Source organism: Nicotiana tomentosiformis, chromosome 1 (assembly GCF_000390325.3).
Source record: "Nicotiana tomentosiformis chromosome 1, ASM39032v3, whole genome shotgun sequence".
Taxonomy (NCBI): Eukaryota; Viridiplantae; Streptophyta; class Magnoliopsida; order Solanales; family Solanaceae; genus Nicotiana; species Nicotiana tomentosiformis.
The window spans coordinates 112,762,866-112,777,596 of record NC_090812.1 but is presented as its reverse complement, the minus strand read 5'-3'; the positions used below and the strand labels follow the sequence as shown (position 1 = coordinate 112,777,596).

The 14,731-nt window shown below is 39.0% G+C and overlaps 1 protein-coding gene across 1 annotated transcript; it reads left to right on the top strand.

Moving 5' to 3' along the window:
* The first annotated feature begins 13,401 nt into the window (after nucleotides 1–13,401).
* Nucleotides 13,402–14,448, top strand: LOC138908841 (uncharacterized). Its single transcript, XM_070199466.1, has one exon. It carries the CDS (start codon nucleotides 13,402–13,404, stop codon nucleotides 14,446–14,448), a length of 1,047 nt encoding a protein of 348 aa, XP_070055567.1.
* The last annotated feature ends 283 nt before the right edge of the window (nucleotides 14,449–14,731 follow it).

Genomic DNA, 14,731 nt, shown 5'->3' with positions numbered 1-14,731 from the left:
AGATGAGATAGTACCGAAGCATCCCTACCGCAGACAGAAATAATACATATGATCACGACGTCTGAGGCTACTTCACCTGGTCTGGTTAGAAAGGTATAGAACCTAGCTGGACTGCCACCTGGTTGGCCTCCACCTATAGGGTGACCCCTACCCACCTGCCCTCTGCCTCAGGCCGATCGGACGACTGGTGCAGCAGTTGGTGTAGTGATCATGGGCAGTTGGCCCTGCTGTACTGCCTTGCCCCGAAGCCTGGGGTAGAATCTCCTCACATGACCGAGCTCCCCGCACTCATAGCAACTTCTCGGTGTGGGAGATGACTGGCCTTGGGGACCTGAACACCCAGTGGAAGAACCCTGAATAGCTGGTGGACGGTAGGAGCTCTCTTGAATTGCGCTGAAATAGGGCAACACTGGAGCACCTCGAGAAGGCGGCAGTGCTGAATACGTGAGCCTGCTATACTGGGCCCTCTCAAACTGATATCTTCCCCCAAACGGAGTACCATTGAACCCTCCAGAATATCGAGGCCGCTTGTCCCTCAGCTCCTGCTCTCCCCTTGTGATGAATACCCTAGATCCCCCGGGCTATCTCCACAACCTACTCGTAAGGAGTCCCCACATCAATTTCTTGGGCCATAGTGACATGGATACCATAGTGCAAGCCCGCAATAAACTTCCGCACTCTCTCTGCATCGGCGGGGAGTATCATAAGTTCATGTCCAGATAACTCAGAGAATCACGCCTCATAATCGGTCATAGATATTTGACCTGCTGGAGCCGCTCGAACTAACCCCGTAACTCTTCCCTCTGAGAGGGTGGGAGGAGAACTTGATCGTCTGCTGTGAAAATAGGACTTCCACCATCTAAGGGCCCTTCCCTCCAGCTGAAATATGGTAAAGTCCACCCCGTGGGACTCCAGTACTCTCATGTTGTGTAGTCTATCCCTGCAACGATCAATAAAGTCCTGGGGGTCCTCATCTCGCTCACCGCCAACGAAAGGAGGATGTAGCATGGTCCATCTATCCAATAGCTTCTGCGGCTCATCGGTCGTGGCTAGTCTAGGATTTGATATAACCACTACAATTGTCTAAACCCCACCCGTTGGTAGTGCACCCGAGGTCTGATGTACGACAGTAGTATGCCTTAGAACCTGAGTGGTAGGGGTCTGTGCTCCCCCTCCCGCCTGAGATGTGGCTGGGTCCGATGGAAATAAACTAGCCTACATCATAAAGTCCATGAACCGCAACATACGACCCATGACCTCATGGAATCTCAGTGCGAACATGAAATCTGCCAAGGACAGCTCAGCTGCAGGTACCTCGCCCTGCTCCTCAATAACAGGATTCTCCACTGGATCCATTGGAGGCATAACATGAGCAATTCTATGACGCCCTTGTCCTCTGGCAGGAGATGGAGCCCTCCCTCAGCCTCTAGCAACAGGGGGAGAAGCTCCTCCTCCGTCGGGTACATCTTCTGCGCGTTGTCACCATCTGTGAGAGAATAAGAGAAAGATACTTAGCACAACATCAACTGCACGATAGGAGATGAAAAAGAGAAGTTTCCTAACACCCAGTAGCCTCTCAAAGATAAGTACGAATGTCTCCGCACTAATACGCAAGACTCTATTAGGCACACTCATGACTTGTGATACCTATGTGAACCTAGAGCTCTGGTACCAAGCTGTCACGACCCAATTCCCACTATAGGCCGTGATGGTGCCCAACATCGCCGCTACGCAAGCCAACAATGCACTATCCATGTAATTGTTCATTTTAATATTTTTTTAGAGTCAATGATTTTATTTAATAAGAGAACTATTAATAGGTAATTGTAATAATGTAAAGCATGAAATAAACGAAAGGGCAAAGTAGTAAATTTAATAATCAAAACCATAAAAATATATACTAGAATCTCCCAAAATCCGGTATCACAAGTGCACGAGCAACCTAGTAGAAAATACAAAACCTCCTATACTACTGTCTAGAGTAAGATAGACAAAAATAAATATAACAAAAAGAGACTCCGGGCGCTGCAGAACGGGCATAGAGAGCAGCTCACCACTAAGTCTCCGGGTAGCGGCGGTACGTGCCTCAATGGATGCCAGATGCACCTGCCTTAGATCCTGCACGATTAGTGCAGAAGTGTACCCAGTAAGTATCTAGTACCCAGTAACTATATAAACAACATGTACCTAGTAAATATCTAGTGCAACCTCGAAGAAGTATGACGAGGGACCGATATGGACACTTACTAAGGGTCAATGAATAAAGTGCAGAAATTCAAAATAGGCATGGAATACATAAGTAATAACGAATTAATGAACAATAAATAAATGGTTCTTTAACTAAGTATCAATTAGAATTTCCAATTATCACATACTAATTTCAACAAATAATAGCCATCAAGTAATTATAAATTCTCAAGTCATGGAAGAAATATCAAGTATAATCGGATTCTGAGCAATATCACGCATGATTTATGCTGAGGTCGTACGTCCCAATCCAGAATAATATGTACACTGCCGAGGGTCGACCGACGCAAACCATAGATGTATCTATTATACTGCCAAGGCATTCAGCCCGATCCAAAGGAAGAGATAATACTCTACGATCTCTGATTAACGGCTACTACAAGAATAATACACGAGGAGGCATAATTTCCATTAACGATCAAGTAACTCGCCAAAACTCAAAGTAATGAAGCTCATTCTTTACAAATCCTTTATCCAATATCAAATATAATTTAAGTAATTAAACTAACAAGTTGAGTACAACTAATACAAGTAATGCATGGTAGAGTCATAAAACTACCCGGACATAAGCATGATTTTTAGCTATATGCGGACTCTCGTCACATCGTGCGCACGTAACACCCACAATTATTAGCGAGCAATCATTTATAGTACCTACGTGAAATTTTCCCTCTTACAAGGTTAGGCAAGAAACTTACCTCATTTTCAAGTTCTCTTCCCGATCCACAATTCACACTAAAGCCTCAAATCGGTGCCACGCAATCCGAAACAAGCCAAATATTGTATAAATTAATCAATATATGCTCAAGAGTTTATAATTTAACTATTACAGTAATTACCCAACCCAAATTGGAAGATTCCTAAAATTCATCCCCGTACTCACGTGCCCGGATTCCAAAAATTTTTGTAAATAAAAGTTACCCATAACCTTACGAACCCAAATATAAAATTTCTACTCAATTCCATAATTATTTTCGTGGTCTAATCTCATTTTTATCAAAACCTAAGTTTTTCACAAAATACTAAAATTTTCTATAATTTTCTTGTTAGGATCTACCCATAATCTATGTATTAAACTCGCATTGTGTAGAATACACTTACCTCAAGATGCTAGGTGGAAATTCCTCTCTTAAAAGCTCTAAGATTGGTCACAAGATGAGAGAAATGAACAAAAGTGGCCAAAGTCCCATTTTTAATGAAGTCTCTACCCAACGATCCTTCTTCGCGATCGCGAAATCAAACTGCCCAGGCCCCCAAAAATATACATCACGAACGCGAAGAAGGCCCCGCGATCGCGAAGGCTTTCCTGACCAAAGCTTCATGAACGCAGACCTACCTTCGCGAACGCGAAGGGCAATTGGCCAGCGACCCCCCGACCCTAACTTCTTCTATGTGAAAGCTGGCACACGAATGCGAACGCGAAGATCAAAGGCCCAGAGCTTCACGATCCCAAGCTCCTCTTCGCGAACTCGTAGAACAAAACCTCTCCTAGTCCCATTCCTTCTTCGCGAACGTGAGGCAATCTCTGCCTTCGCGAAGAGGGAAACCAGAACAGGCAAGTGCAACAATTTTGGACTTAGCTTTGGGCAGTCTAAAACACACATGAGTCACCTGGGACTCCATTCAACTGCACCAACAAGTCGATAAACATAATACAGACCTTCTCGAACCCTCGAAATACGTAAAACAACGTACCCCAAAACCAAATTGAATCCAATTATGAACTTAAAGCTTTTCAACTTACTCCGAACGCGCCGAATCATACTTAGACTACTCTAAATGACACCAAATTTTGCGTACAAGTCATCAATCACCATACAGAACTATTCCCAGGCTTGAAATCCCAAACGGACCTCGATAGCACCAAAGTATACTCCAAACTTAATTTAAAGAACTTGAAAACCGTAAATGAGCCAACTTTCAACATTAAGAGCTGAAACACTTTCGGATCATTCGAAACATGATCCGAACACACGCGCAAGTCTAAAATCATCATACGAACCTATTGAAATCGTCAAATCCCGATTTCGAGGTCGTTTACTAAAAATATTGACTCAAGTCAAACTTGACCATCTTAGGCCATGATTAAGGAACCAAATGTTCCGATTTTAATTCGAACCCTTCCAAACCCAAGTCAACCATCCTCACAAGTCATAAAATAGTAAAGGCACATACAGGGAGTCTTAATTAGGGGAACATAGACCTAGGAAGCAAAACGACCGGTCGGGTCATTAATCGAGGGCCCGACATCGACACTTAATAGTGGTCAAATAAATAAAGTACATGAATTATGAATAGGCATAAAACACAACAGTATTAATAAAATAAGAAATAGTAACTAACATGATCTTTCAACACAATGACAGTATGAAATCCTCATATAACATGTACTATCTCAAACAAATAAGGAACATCATGTAAAGATCAAGCCTCAAGCCAAGAAAAAGGAAATCTCACGTACATTCAGGCTCCTAGCGATATTACGCACGAATTATGTCGAGGTCGTATGACCTGATCCGTAATAATTGTGTACACTGCCGAGGGTCGACCAACGCGAACCATAGATGAATCTCAAATGTACTGTCGAGGTCGTACATTCTAATCAATAATGCTATTTCATAGCACTGCCGAGGCATACAACCCAATCCACAAGAAATGGAGAAACTCTTTGAACTACGGGTCAAACAATTACAACACAAGGATGGACAAATAAAGAAGGCATGATTTCACCAACAAATCTAGTACTCCACCAAAACAAACTCAAGGTAATGAAGCTCGCCCTAACATGACCCCTTAATCAAATTTCAATTATAAATATAAGTAATTAAACTAACAAGTTGGGTTCGAGTAATATAATTATTGCATGATAAAGTCCTAAGTTTACCCGGACATAAATATGATTTTATCCACGTACGGACTCTTGTCACCTCGTGCATACGTAGCCCCAATAACAAGTAGCAAATAATAATTAAAGTATCTACGAGGATAATTCCCTCTTACAAGATTATGCAAGAGACTTATCTTACTTCCAAATCCTCTACTCGGCCCTCAAACCACATTAATAGCCTCAAAACAACGCCGAGTAACCCGAAACTAGTCAAAAGTCGTACAAACTAATCAATATATACTCAAATGATCATAATTCATCTAATAGAGTAATTTTCTAACCCAATTCGAAAAGTTCATAAAAGTCACCCCCGAGCCCGAGCCCACATGCTTGGATTCTGAATTTTTTTGTAGATAAATATTACTTATGACCTTACGAACTCAAATATATAATTTATACTCAATTTTATAATCAATTTCATGGTCAAATACCATTTTTACCAAACCTTAGGTTTTTCAATATAATCTCATAATTTTTGTAATTTTTATGTTAAACTCTATCCATAAACCATGTATTAAACTCACATTAAGTAGAAATCACTTACCTTCAAATGCTAGGTGAAAATCCCTCTCCAATAAGCTCTAAAATCGGCCAAACCAATATGAAATGGAAAAAATGAGCCTATGTCCCGATTTTAAAACAAGGTTCTGCCCAGGTATTCCTTCTCCGCGATTGCAGAAGTCCCGTTGAGATCGCGAAGGAAAAGCTGCCAACGTCCAGAACTTCATCTATGCCAATGCAATAGGAGCCACATGATCGTGATGGACATCCGGGAACGTGGAGAGCCCGTCGCGAACGCGAAGTCCTATGGCCTGACATCCCCTAACTCCAGCTCCTTCTTCGTGATCGCGTTCTACACTTGGCGGACGCAAAGCTTCACAGCCCCCAAGCTTCACGAACGCGACCCCACCTTCGCGAGCGCGAAGCACAAAATTTTCCGAAGACCAAATCCTTCACCGCGAACGTGAGACTCTCTCCGCGTTTACGAAGAAGGAAACTAATACCAAAAAATCTGCCATTTTGGACTTAACTCTGGGTGGTCCGAAATACATCCGAGCCACTAAGGACCCCGTCCAAATGCACCAACAAGTTCATTAATATAATCCGGACTTGCTTGAAGTCTCAGAACACAAAAAATAACATCAAAACCAAGAAGCTTACTCTCAAACCAAATTAATCAACCTTTGAACTTCAAACTTCTTCAACTAACTCCGAATGCAACGAATCATACTTAGACAACTCGAAATGACACCAAATTTTGCGCAAAAGTAAAAAATTATCATAAAACCTATTTCAAATCTTGGAATCCAAAACGCACATTGATAACACCAAATTCTACTTCAAACAAAACTTAGGAATCTCTAAAACCTTCAAGATGCCAACTTTCAACATTAAGCTCCAAAACGCTCTCTGATCATCTGAAACTCGATCCGAACACATGCCCCAGTCCAAAATTATCATATGAATCTATTGAAACCTTGAAATCCCGGTTCTGAGGTCGTTTACTTAAAGTGTTGATTCAAGTCAAACTTGGATACCTTAGGCCACTATTATGGAACTACGTATTCCGAATTCAACCCGAACCCTTTCAAAACTAAGCCAATCATCCCCGCAGGTTATAAAATAGTAAAACCACATATGAGAAGTATTAAATAAGGGAACGAGAATCTAGAAAGTAAAACGACCGATCGTTACAGATTTGTAACTATTTCATCCACAAGTTAATTGGTTGTTGACACAATGGTTAAACGACCATAAGTCGATCGATTGAACCATATTATCTCTAGCTATATTGTTCGATTCCCAGCTGAGTTTTTCCTGTTATGGTATAATAACTAACACTCAATTAATATTTTAACTAAACCTTAATGAGAAATTAGTTGGTCCACCATATAAATCATTTTAATTTTTTTTGAAGTATGACCATTCAAAAATTATAGCAAGAAGAAGCAAAGGAAGTAACATCATATTTTATATGCCAAAATGATTAAAATTTGAAAATTCCAAATCTATCACCTTTCTATCATGTCCATAATTTTATGGGGTCCTTACACAAATAGCTAGCCAAATTTACTAATTAATTTTTTAGTCAGTATATAAATTACACACTGATTATACAGGGTTATTCTCATATTACACATGAATATTATATATATTGTACATCTGCAGACTATTTTTAGTATAAGTGCTTGAATGTGCGGCAATTGCGGCTATTTAGGTTAATACTTCTAATTATTTTTATTTTTTCTTAGAAACTGAAATAGATTATCCATGTCCATATATAATTCCATGTCCATATATTTACTGTAGATCGGTTGGATAATTTGCAGCAGTGTCCAATTGAATTTTAGGAAAAGTTAGTAGTTCGAAAATTAGGTGAAGCAACCGGCAGGGGTGGACATTCGGTACTTTGGTTTGGTATTTAAATATTTCGGTTCGGTATTTTGGTATTCGGTTTATCAATTGTGTATACCAAATACCGTACCAAAGTTTTTCGGTACGGTTCGGTATTTCTTATTTTGATTCGGTACGATTTCGATTTAATATAAGCAATTCAGCAACACTAAATAATCGCGAAATAAGCAAGCCAGCAAGGCAGCAACACTATGTGACGAACTTTCGCCCTATTCACAAATAACGAGTGCAACAGTGCACAATTCAAGTTTAACGAGTGCAACAATGCACAATTAAAATCTGCCAATTCTGCCTAACTCTCAAATAACCACAATTCAAGTTTACACTAATAGTCTCGAATCAACTTAGTCATAATTCTTAAATATGGATTTCAGGAAGACGTTCAAGACAAGGCCTAATATGCTTCCTTAAACAATATGTGCCATCCCTCTTTGGATGAACATTATAGACTCGACCACAATCCTTGCACTCTACTTTGCGAACTTCTCTGTTATCTTCTATCACCTTAAAGTGTTCCCAAATATGAGAGCGTACTTTAGGAGCACGAGGCATGATTGCACTTGAACCTAATAAAAAACAAAGATAAATCATAAGTTAGAATATTATTTTTTGATGATAATAAAACAAAACTACAAAAGTATATCACCAAACAAATAGAGTATTAAACTTACCACTCAAGTTGCAAGTTGCAACTACACATCAAACAATGCTAGTAGTGCTTCAATTATTTTCCATATCTAAAGATAATTCGACCAAATATGTCATACAAATAAACATGATATATTATTTTGAACTAAAATACACATAAAATATTAAAACTTACCAAGCTCGAGTTCCTCAAGATACTCCCAGTCTTCTTCAACACTAATATAATTTTTCTCTTCTCTAAGCCAATCTTGAACACAAACAAGAGCTTGCACACATTTATTGTTCTACGAGAAGGAAGATGAAATAGTGGTTGAGTTATTCTCATAAATTTCATAAAGCCTTCCTTTTCTATAAAGCTAAATGGTAGTTCATCAATAACTATCATCTCAATTAAGGCACTCCTAACAACTTCTTGATCAAATTTCCAAAGTGATCCTCCATCATTTTGGTAAGATTAAATATTTATCTTTGTTTGACTATTATCTTTATCAATGTTAGGTGGGTATTCTTTTCATCTAGTCAAATAATTTTTCAATCCTGTTGTTCCATTTCTAGATGTATTAGCAGCATAAGCTTGTTTACAATATCTACACCTTTCTTTACCGACCTCATTTACCTCAAATTTATCAAAATGTTGTCAAACTTCGGATCTAGGTTTCATGGCTTTTCTTTTCTTAGAATCTTGAGTATCAATTGTGATGGTGTTGCTATCTTCAGTAATAGGTCTTTCAGTTGAACCGGCATCACTTATTCTACTTTCATCTTCCATCTATATAAAATTAAAACAAATATAAACACAAATTAAGACTAATGCTAACAAATTGAGACTAATGCTAAGTTGCTAACAAATTGAGAACTTGCTCATAGAATTGAACACTTTTGGGAACAGACTCATCATTTTTAACTCACTAGATTTATGTCCAATGACTTTTGATGACATTCACATTCACTATATTTAGTAAATTGTAAAGTCATTGTTTGGACATTCTTAAGTGCAAACAACAGTAAATTGGAATCAAGGAAAGAAGTAAGCCTTTGAATAACATAGATCTTCATTATTTCAGCGTGGAGTGGATTAAAATACCATGATATAAAAAAATGATCCAAATTGATATAAAAGAAGATAACCAAACTAACTAAAAGTGTTCTATATGCATAATAATAGGGCATTTAATAATCACAAAAGATGACATAAGTACATTGTACATCTCTCGTGCTAATACCCATAAAATATAGGAAATGTGTGCATCTTCAAGCACATTACAATTTACATGCATGCCTTAATTCATTCATTATGAGTACCATCTTAGTCTCTAGTTTGGTAGTGAGCTTTGCTATTCCAAAGCAGCAGAGTGGAGAAGTTTTGCAGTACGTTCAAAAGGAAAGTAAACATCATAAGTATAATACATTATGTGCTGTAAAAGATAAAGGAAAGATCATTTACATGATCCTAAAAGGTGGCATAAACCTTAATATAGCCAATTACTCATAAATAATAGAGAAATTTAAATGGAAAACTATTTACAACATTTACAATAAATCTAGTGAGTTAAAAATGATGAGTTAAAGTTCATCAAAAGTCATTGAACTGAGCCTAAACCAACTCACCCGAACAGATTTCAATTTAAATGTCTAACTTTCTTCCCTTCATATGATGTGGAACAAAGATTTGGAAATAAGAATAACAATGGTCTTATTGAATTAAAAATGTGCACTTTGTTATGCGAAAAGCTTTACCACGATATTAATAGCTCAAAATAAAGTTTGAGATGAATCATTCAACTCCCATCTTCCACCCAACCTGCCGCCGCAAAGAAAGCCAGCTCTATTTTTTAATTACTAGGTTCTTAAAGCATCATAATAAATCTGGCATATACAATAGTCAAGAAATTTCGAGATGTTTACTAAAATAACATTTCTTCTCTAACAGTACAACTATTATTATAAAAAAATTGAAGATTGAAGAATGAAAAATTATGAACCTGTTGAAGAATTGAGGATTGAAGAATGAAGGTAAAAAATGAGGAAACCAACAGTCACACTTGAGAGTCGTCGGCGCCGAGGTCGTGAAGTCGTTGCGACGTTGTCTTTATCGCACTCCAGTACTTAGTTTTCTTAGTTCTCACTCCTCTGGGTTCTCTCTCATAGCCGATCTCTTCAGTATAGGTTAGGTTTCTAATTACAAATTCCTATAGTGAAGTGAAACTAGGGAAATAGGGTAAGAAAGTTGGGTCTAGTCTTATTGGGTTGGGCTAGGCAGTGTAGAGATACAACATTAAAACTTGGGCTGGGCAGTATAGGTCCTACATGATTTTTTTTCAAAATTCGGTATTTTGGTATACCAATAATTCAAGATCCTAATATCGAGGACCGTACCGTTATACTGAAATACCGAAAATTTAATACCGAACTATATCAAAAAAACCGAATTAATTTGGTGCGGTTCGAAATTCAGTTTTTCAGATTTTATTCCTACCCCTAGCAACCGCTCCCAAGAACAACTTTGAATTTAACTTGAAGAGCTCCTTTAAGAAAAAGGAAAAAGTGCAAAACCCCGTCACAAGCAATAAATTGGAGAAAATATAATAATTCTCTCTCTAGAATGCTTTCTCTCAAATTTCCGTCGTCACTGTAGTAGTGAACAGTAGCAAACCGTACCGTGAACAGTGACTTCGTTACTGTTCATCGAGGACAAGCTGGAGCTTTAGGCTTCAATGGCTACAATGGCCGGCGACCAACCATCTTTTTCGGCTGGTCTGCGCTCCCTTAACGTTGCACAACAACATACAACAACTAACTCCAACCCAACTCCTCTAGATTACTCTAAGATTTTGAAACCAAATTCTTTAAATCCTCCAGCGATGGCTACTACTGCAACTTCAATTTAACCCATTCCACTGCGAAGAGCAGTATATTTGAATGGCCAACCAGTGGTTAAATTCACAGAGGCAGAAGTAGATTGAATGAACGTGATTGAAGGCCTCCAATATGCTGTCTTTGGCAAGCTTTCATATGGATCTCCAGAGATTCACGAGCTTCGCCGAATAATTCCAACTCAATGTGGTATCAAAGGTGAGTGTAATATCGGATTCCATAGAGATCGTCATGTGTTAATTAGATTAACTCTATGGCAAGACTTCCTTGATTTCACATTGAAGAGTACGTACTACATCAAAGCCAAAGATGGGTACGGATACCAATTGCGTACTCTTATCTACGATGCAAAATTTAAGGCGGGTGAAGAAACTCTAATGGCGATGGCATGGATTTCTTTTCCTGGACTGCTGCCTACCATTTTTGTAAAGGAAACTCTATGTTCTTTGGCTACAGCTGTGGGAAGACCAGTGTGTCTTGACGCGGCAACTACAAACAAAACTAGGTCGAGTTGCACAAGAGTAAAAGTTCTTGTCGATTTGTTGGCAGAACTACCTAAAAAGGTGCGATTGGATATTGATGATGAAGCTACTGGTGGTGTTCGAATAGAATGGGTGAGAATTCAGTATGACATGCTACCAAAATATTATAAGGAGTGTAAACTACAAAGACATGATGAAATTGAATGTTGACGTTTACACCCCGAGCTTATTGAGAATCGATGCAGCGAGAAAAGGAATATTGATGTTGATGAACAAGGAAAAACCAATAATCACACTATCCCTTTAATGATTGTCACGAGTGGAAAAGTAGTCGGGAACGTAGGTGAACAGTGGAAGGAAGTTCGGGATAATCGGGGAACCAATAAAAATAACAAAATCCAGGTACAAGGGCAAACTGGCAATGCAATAGTGCCAGTGAATGCTCGTGTACAGAAGGTGCACACTACTAATAACTTTGCACTGGTGGAGGTCGAAGAAGATCATACAAACAAGGTTCAAGAAAGGAATATATTTGCATTATTAGAGGAGGAACAGAGTGATATAAACGAGAACAACCAACTGGTTTTGGTTGGGGGAAAACCAGTCTTCAGTTCTAAAGATGGTCCTACTACTTCGGGGATTCAGTCCACAATCGAATGGGTTCATAGAAGGTTTAGGACTAGCAAACAGGAGCTAAAACAACTCAATGTGACCACAAACCAATCTTGTCATGAGATTCCATTTCAAACATTTAAAGATTCTGGACAGATTGAGGATCTTGATGAGGTAAACTCTACAAAGGTCTTAAGGAGCGATGTAGTTGAGGTTAAGGATGATCAGGTGGGAATAACTAAGACAACATTAGACAAGGTGAAAAAGGATAACAAGCCAAGCTCACCTGGCAATAGGCTGGTGACGCCAGGCCTAAAGCCAAGCTTACCAGGCGTTAGGCTAGCGATGCCAAGGCTAAAGCCAGGCTCCCCAGGCATTAGTCTGGCGACGCCAGGCTACCCAGACGTTAGGCTGGCGATGCCAGGCCTAAAGCCGGGTTCACCTGATGAGGCAGCTACAATAAACCCCAACCTTAGTGCAACTGGAGAGATTTTGGCCTATGTAGATGGTGTTTCGGTGTATGCATCAGAGAACAAACTTGATGGAGATGTTGATGTGAATATTAGGGATGATATAGTGGGTTCAGACCAAATTTCAGGCAATGGGAAGGGTGGTGATCTCACTAGAACAGTGCTTTCAGAGCAGACTGCTACAGTAATGCCTGGGCTAGGCAGTGTCTATGAGCTACAATTCAAGGAGTATGAACAGGCTGATGAGCGGGCAATTGTTCCAAGAGCATCTGGGGAAATAGAGGAAGTGCCTATGGAATCTGGCACTGATCAAATTATGCATCTACATCTTAATGTTCCACTTAAGACTCATCTACAACATTTACATGATTTAGTTACACACAATGTGACACCAATTGATGAAGACTTATTGGGACAAAATCCAATGGAGGATGAAGGAGATGATGAATCAACTGTAAAAAACTTCAAACAAGTGGCTAGGGAAGGGGATTTATCACCCACAACTAGTGCTAAAAGAGGTAAAAAAAACTAAGAAGAATCAGAGTAAAGATCCACCACAACCTTCAAGAATAATGCCCAGGAGGGCAACTTCTCTATCTAAATGATGATGATCAAAACATTAATATGGAACATAAGGTCTGTTAATACACAACAGGCCTTTTCTAGGGTGATCAACATGAATAGGGAGCATAATTTTTGTGTAGTTGCATTGATGGAGCCTTTTTAAAAGAAGGGACTCATTGATAGATATAAAAGGAGGTTGAATATGGAGATTGCTTATGCAAATATTAATGGGCAAATATGGTTGTTCTTCGATGCAGTGGTGGAATGGAAATTAGTGGAGGATACTGAGAAACAGGTGACTGTGAGAGTGTTTTACCATGACCTAGGGCAGCACATGATGATGTCATTTATTTATGCAAAATATTCAGCAATGAAGAGGTTGGATTTGTGGGATCACTTGTACTACTTAGCAAGTGATATGGAATTACCATGGTTGGTAGGAGGGGATTTCAATGTGATATTGCATGAAGATGAGAAAATAGGGGAACTTCCAGTACACCCTCATAAATATGAGGATTTTGTATTTTGTGTAAACTCTTGTGGTTTGTTTGAGCAAGGGTACAAAGGAATTCCATTCACATGGTGGAATGGGAGATCCAATGTTGAGTGTATATTCAAGAGATTGGATAGAATTTTTGTGAATTTACCATTTCAGAACATGTTGCCAACTATTGAAGTTGAGCATCTAATCAGAACTGGATCAGATCATGCACCATTGCTAATGACATATGGGGTGCAGACAACCAATTTTGTCAAGCCTTTCAGATTCTTGAACTTTTGGACTAAGCATGCTACATTTATGGATGTATTGAGGCAGAATTGGGAAGCTGATTTCATAGGGGATCTATTTTTGATATTCAAGCAGAATATCAAGAGGGTGAAGGTAGCACTCTCAAAATGGAGTAGGGAAACATTTGGTGATATCTTCAAGCAATTGGCTATTTTGGAGGACATTGTTAGGGTGAAGGAGATGTTGTTTGAAGAAGAGCCTACAATTGAGAATAGGATTGTGCTTCAAAAGGCTCAATCTGAATTGAAGAAATACTTGAGTATTGAGGAGCAATATTGGAAGAAAAAAGCTGGGATGACTTGGTTTGCTAAAAGAGATAGGAATACAAGTTTCTTTCACAATCATGTCAATGGAAAAAGAATGAAATTGCAACTGAAGAGGATCAAAAGTGGCAGTGGGGTATGGATTGAAGACCAGGAGCAATTGGCTACAACTGCAGTTGACATCTATCAAATATAGTTCACAAATGAAGGTGATGCTTATGAATTTTCCTTGCTCAATAATGTACCTTCAATGGTCACTATGGATCAGAATTTGGAACTTAGCAGATTGCTAAAAATTGAAGAAGTAAGGGCATCGGTTTTTGAGCTTAGTGGGGAGAGTGCTAGTGGTTCTGATGGATTCAATGGCATGTTTTATCAAACATGCTGGGATGTTATTGGTGCTGATAAATACAACATGGTGCTACACTTCTGTGGAGGAGTTGCATTGCCTAAATCCGTCACTCACACCAATCTAGTGT

What these genes read in the sequence shown, in the direction of transcription:
- LOC138908841 (XM_070199466.1), top strand. Translation starts at nt 13,402, where the DNA reads ATGGAGATTGCTTATGCAAATATTAATGGGCAAATATGGTTGTTCTTC.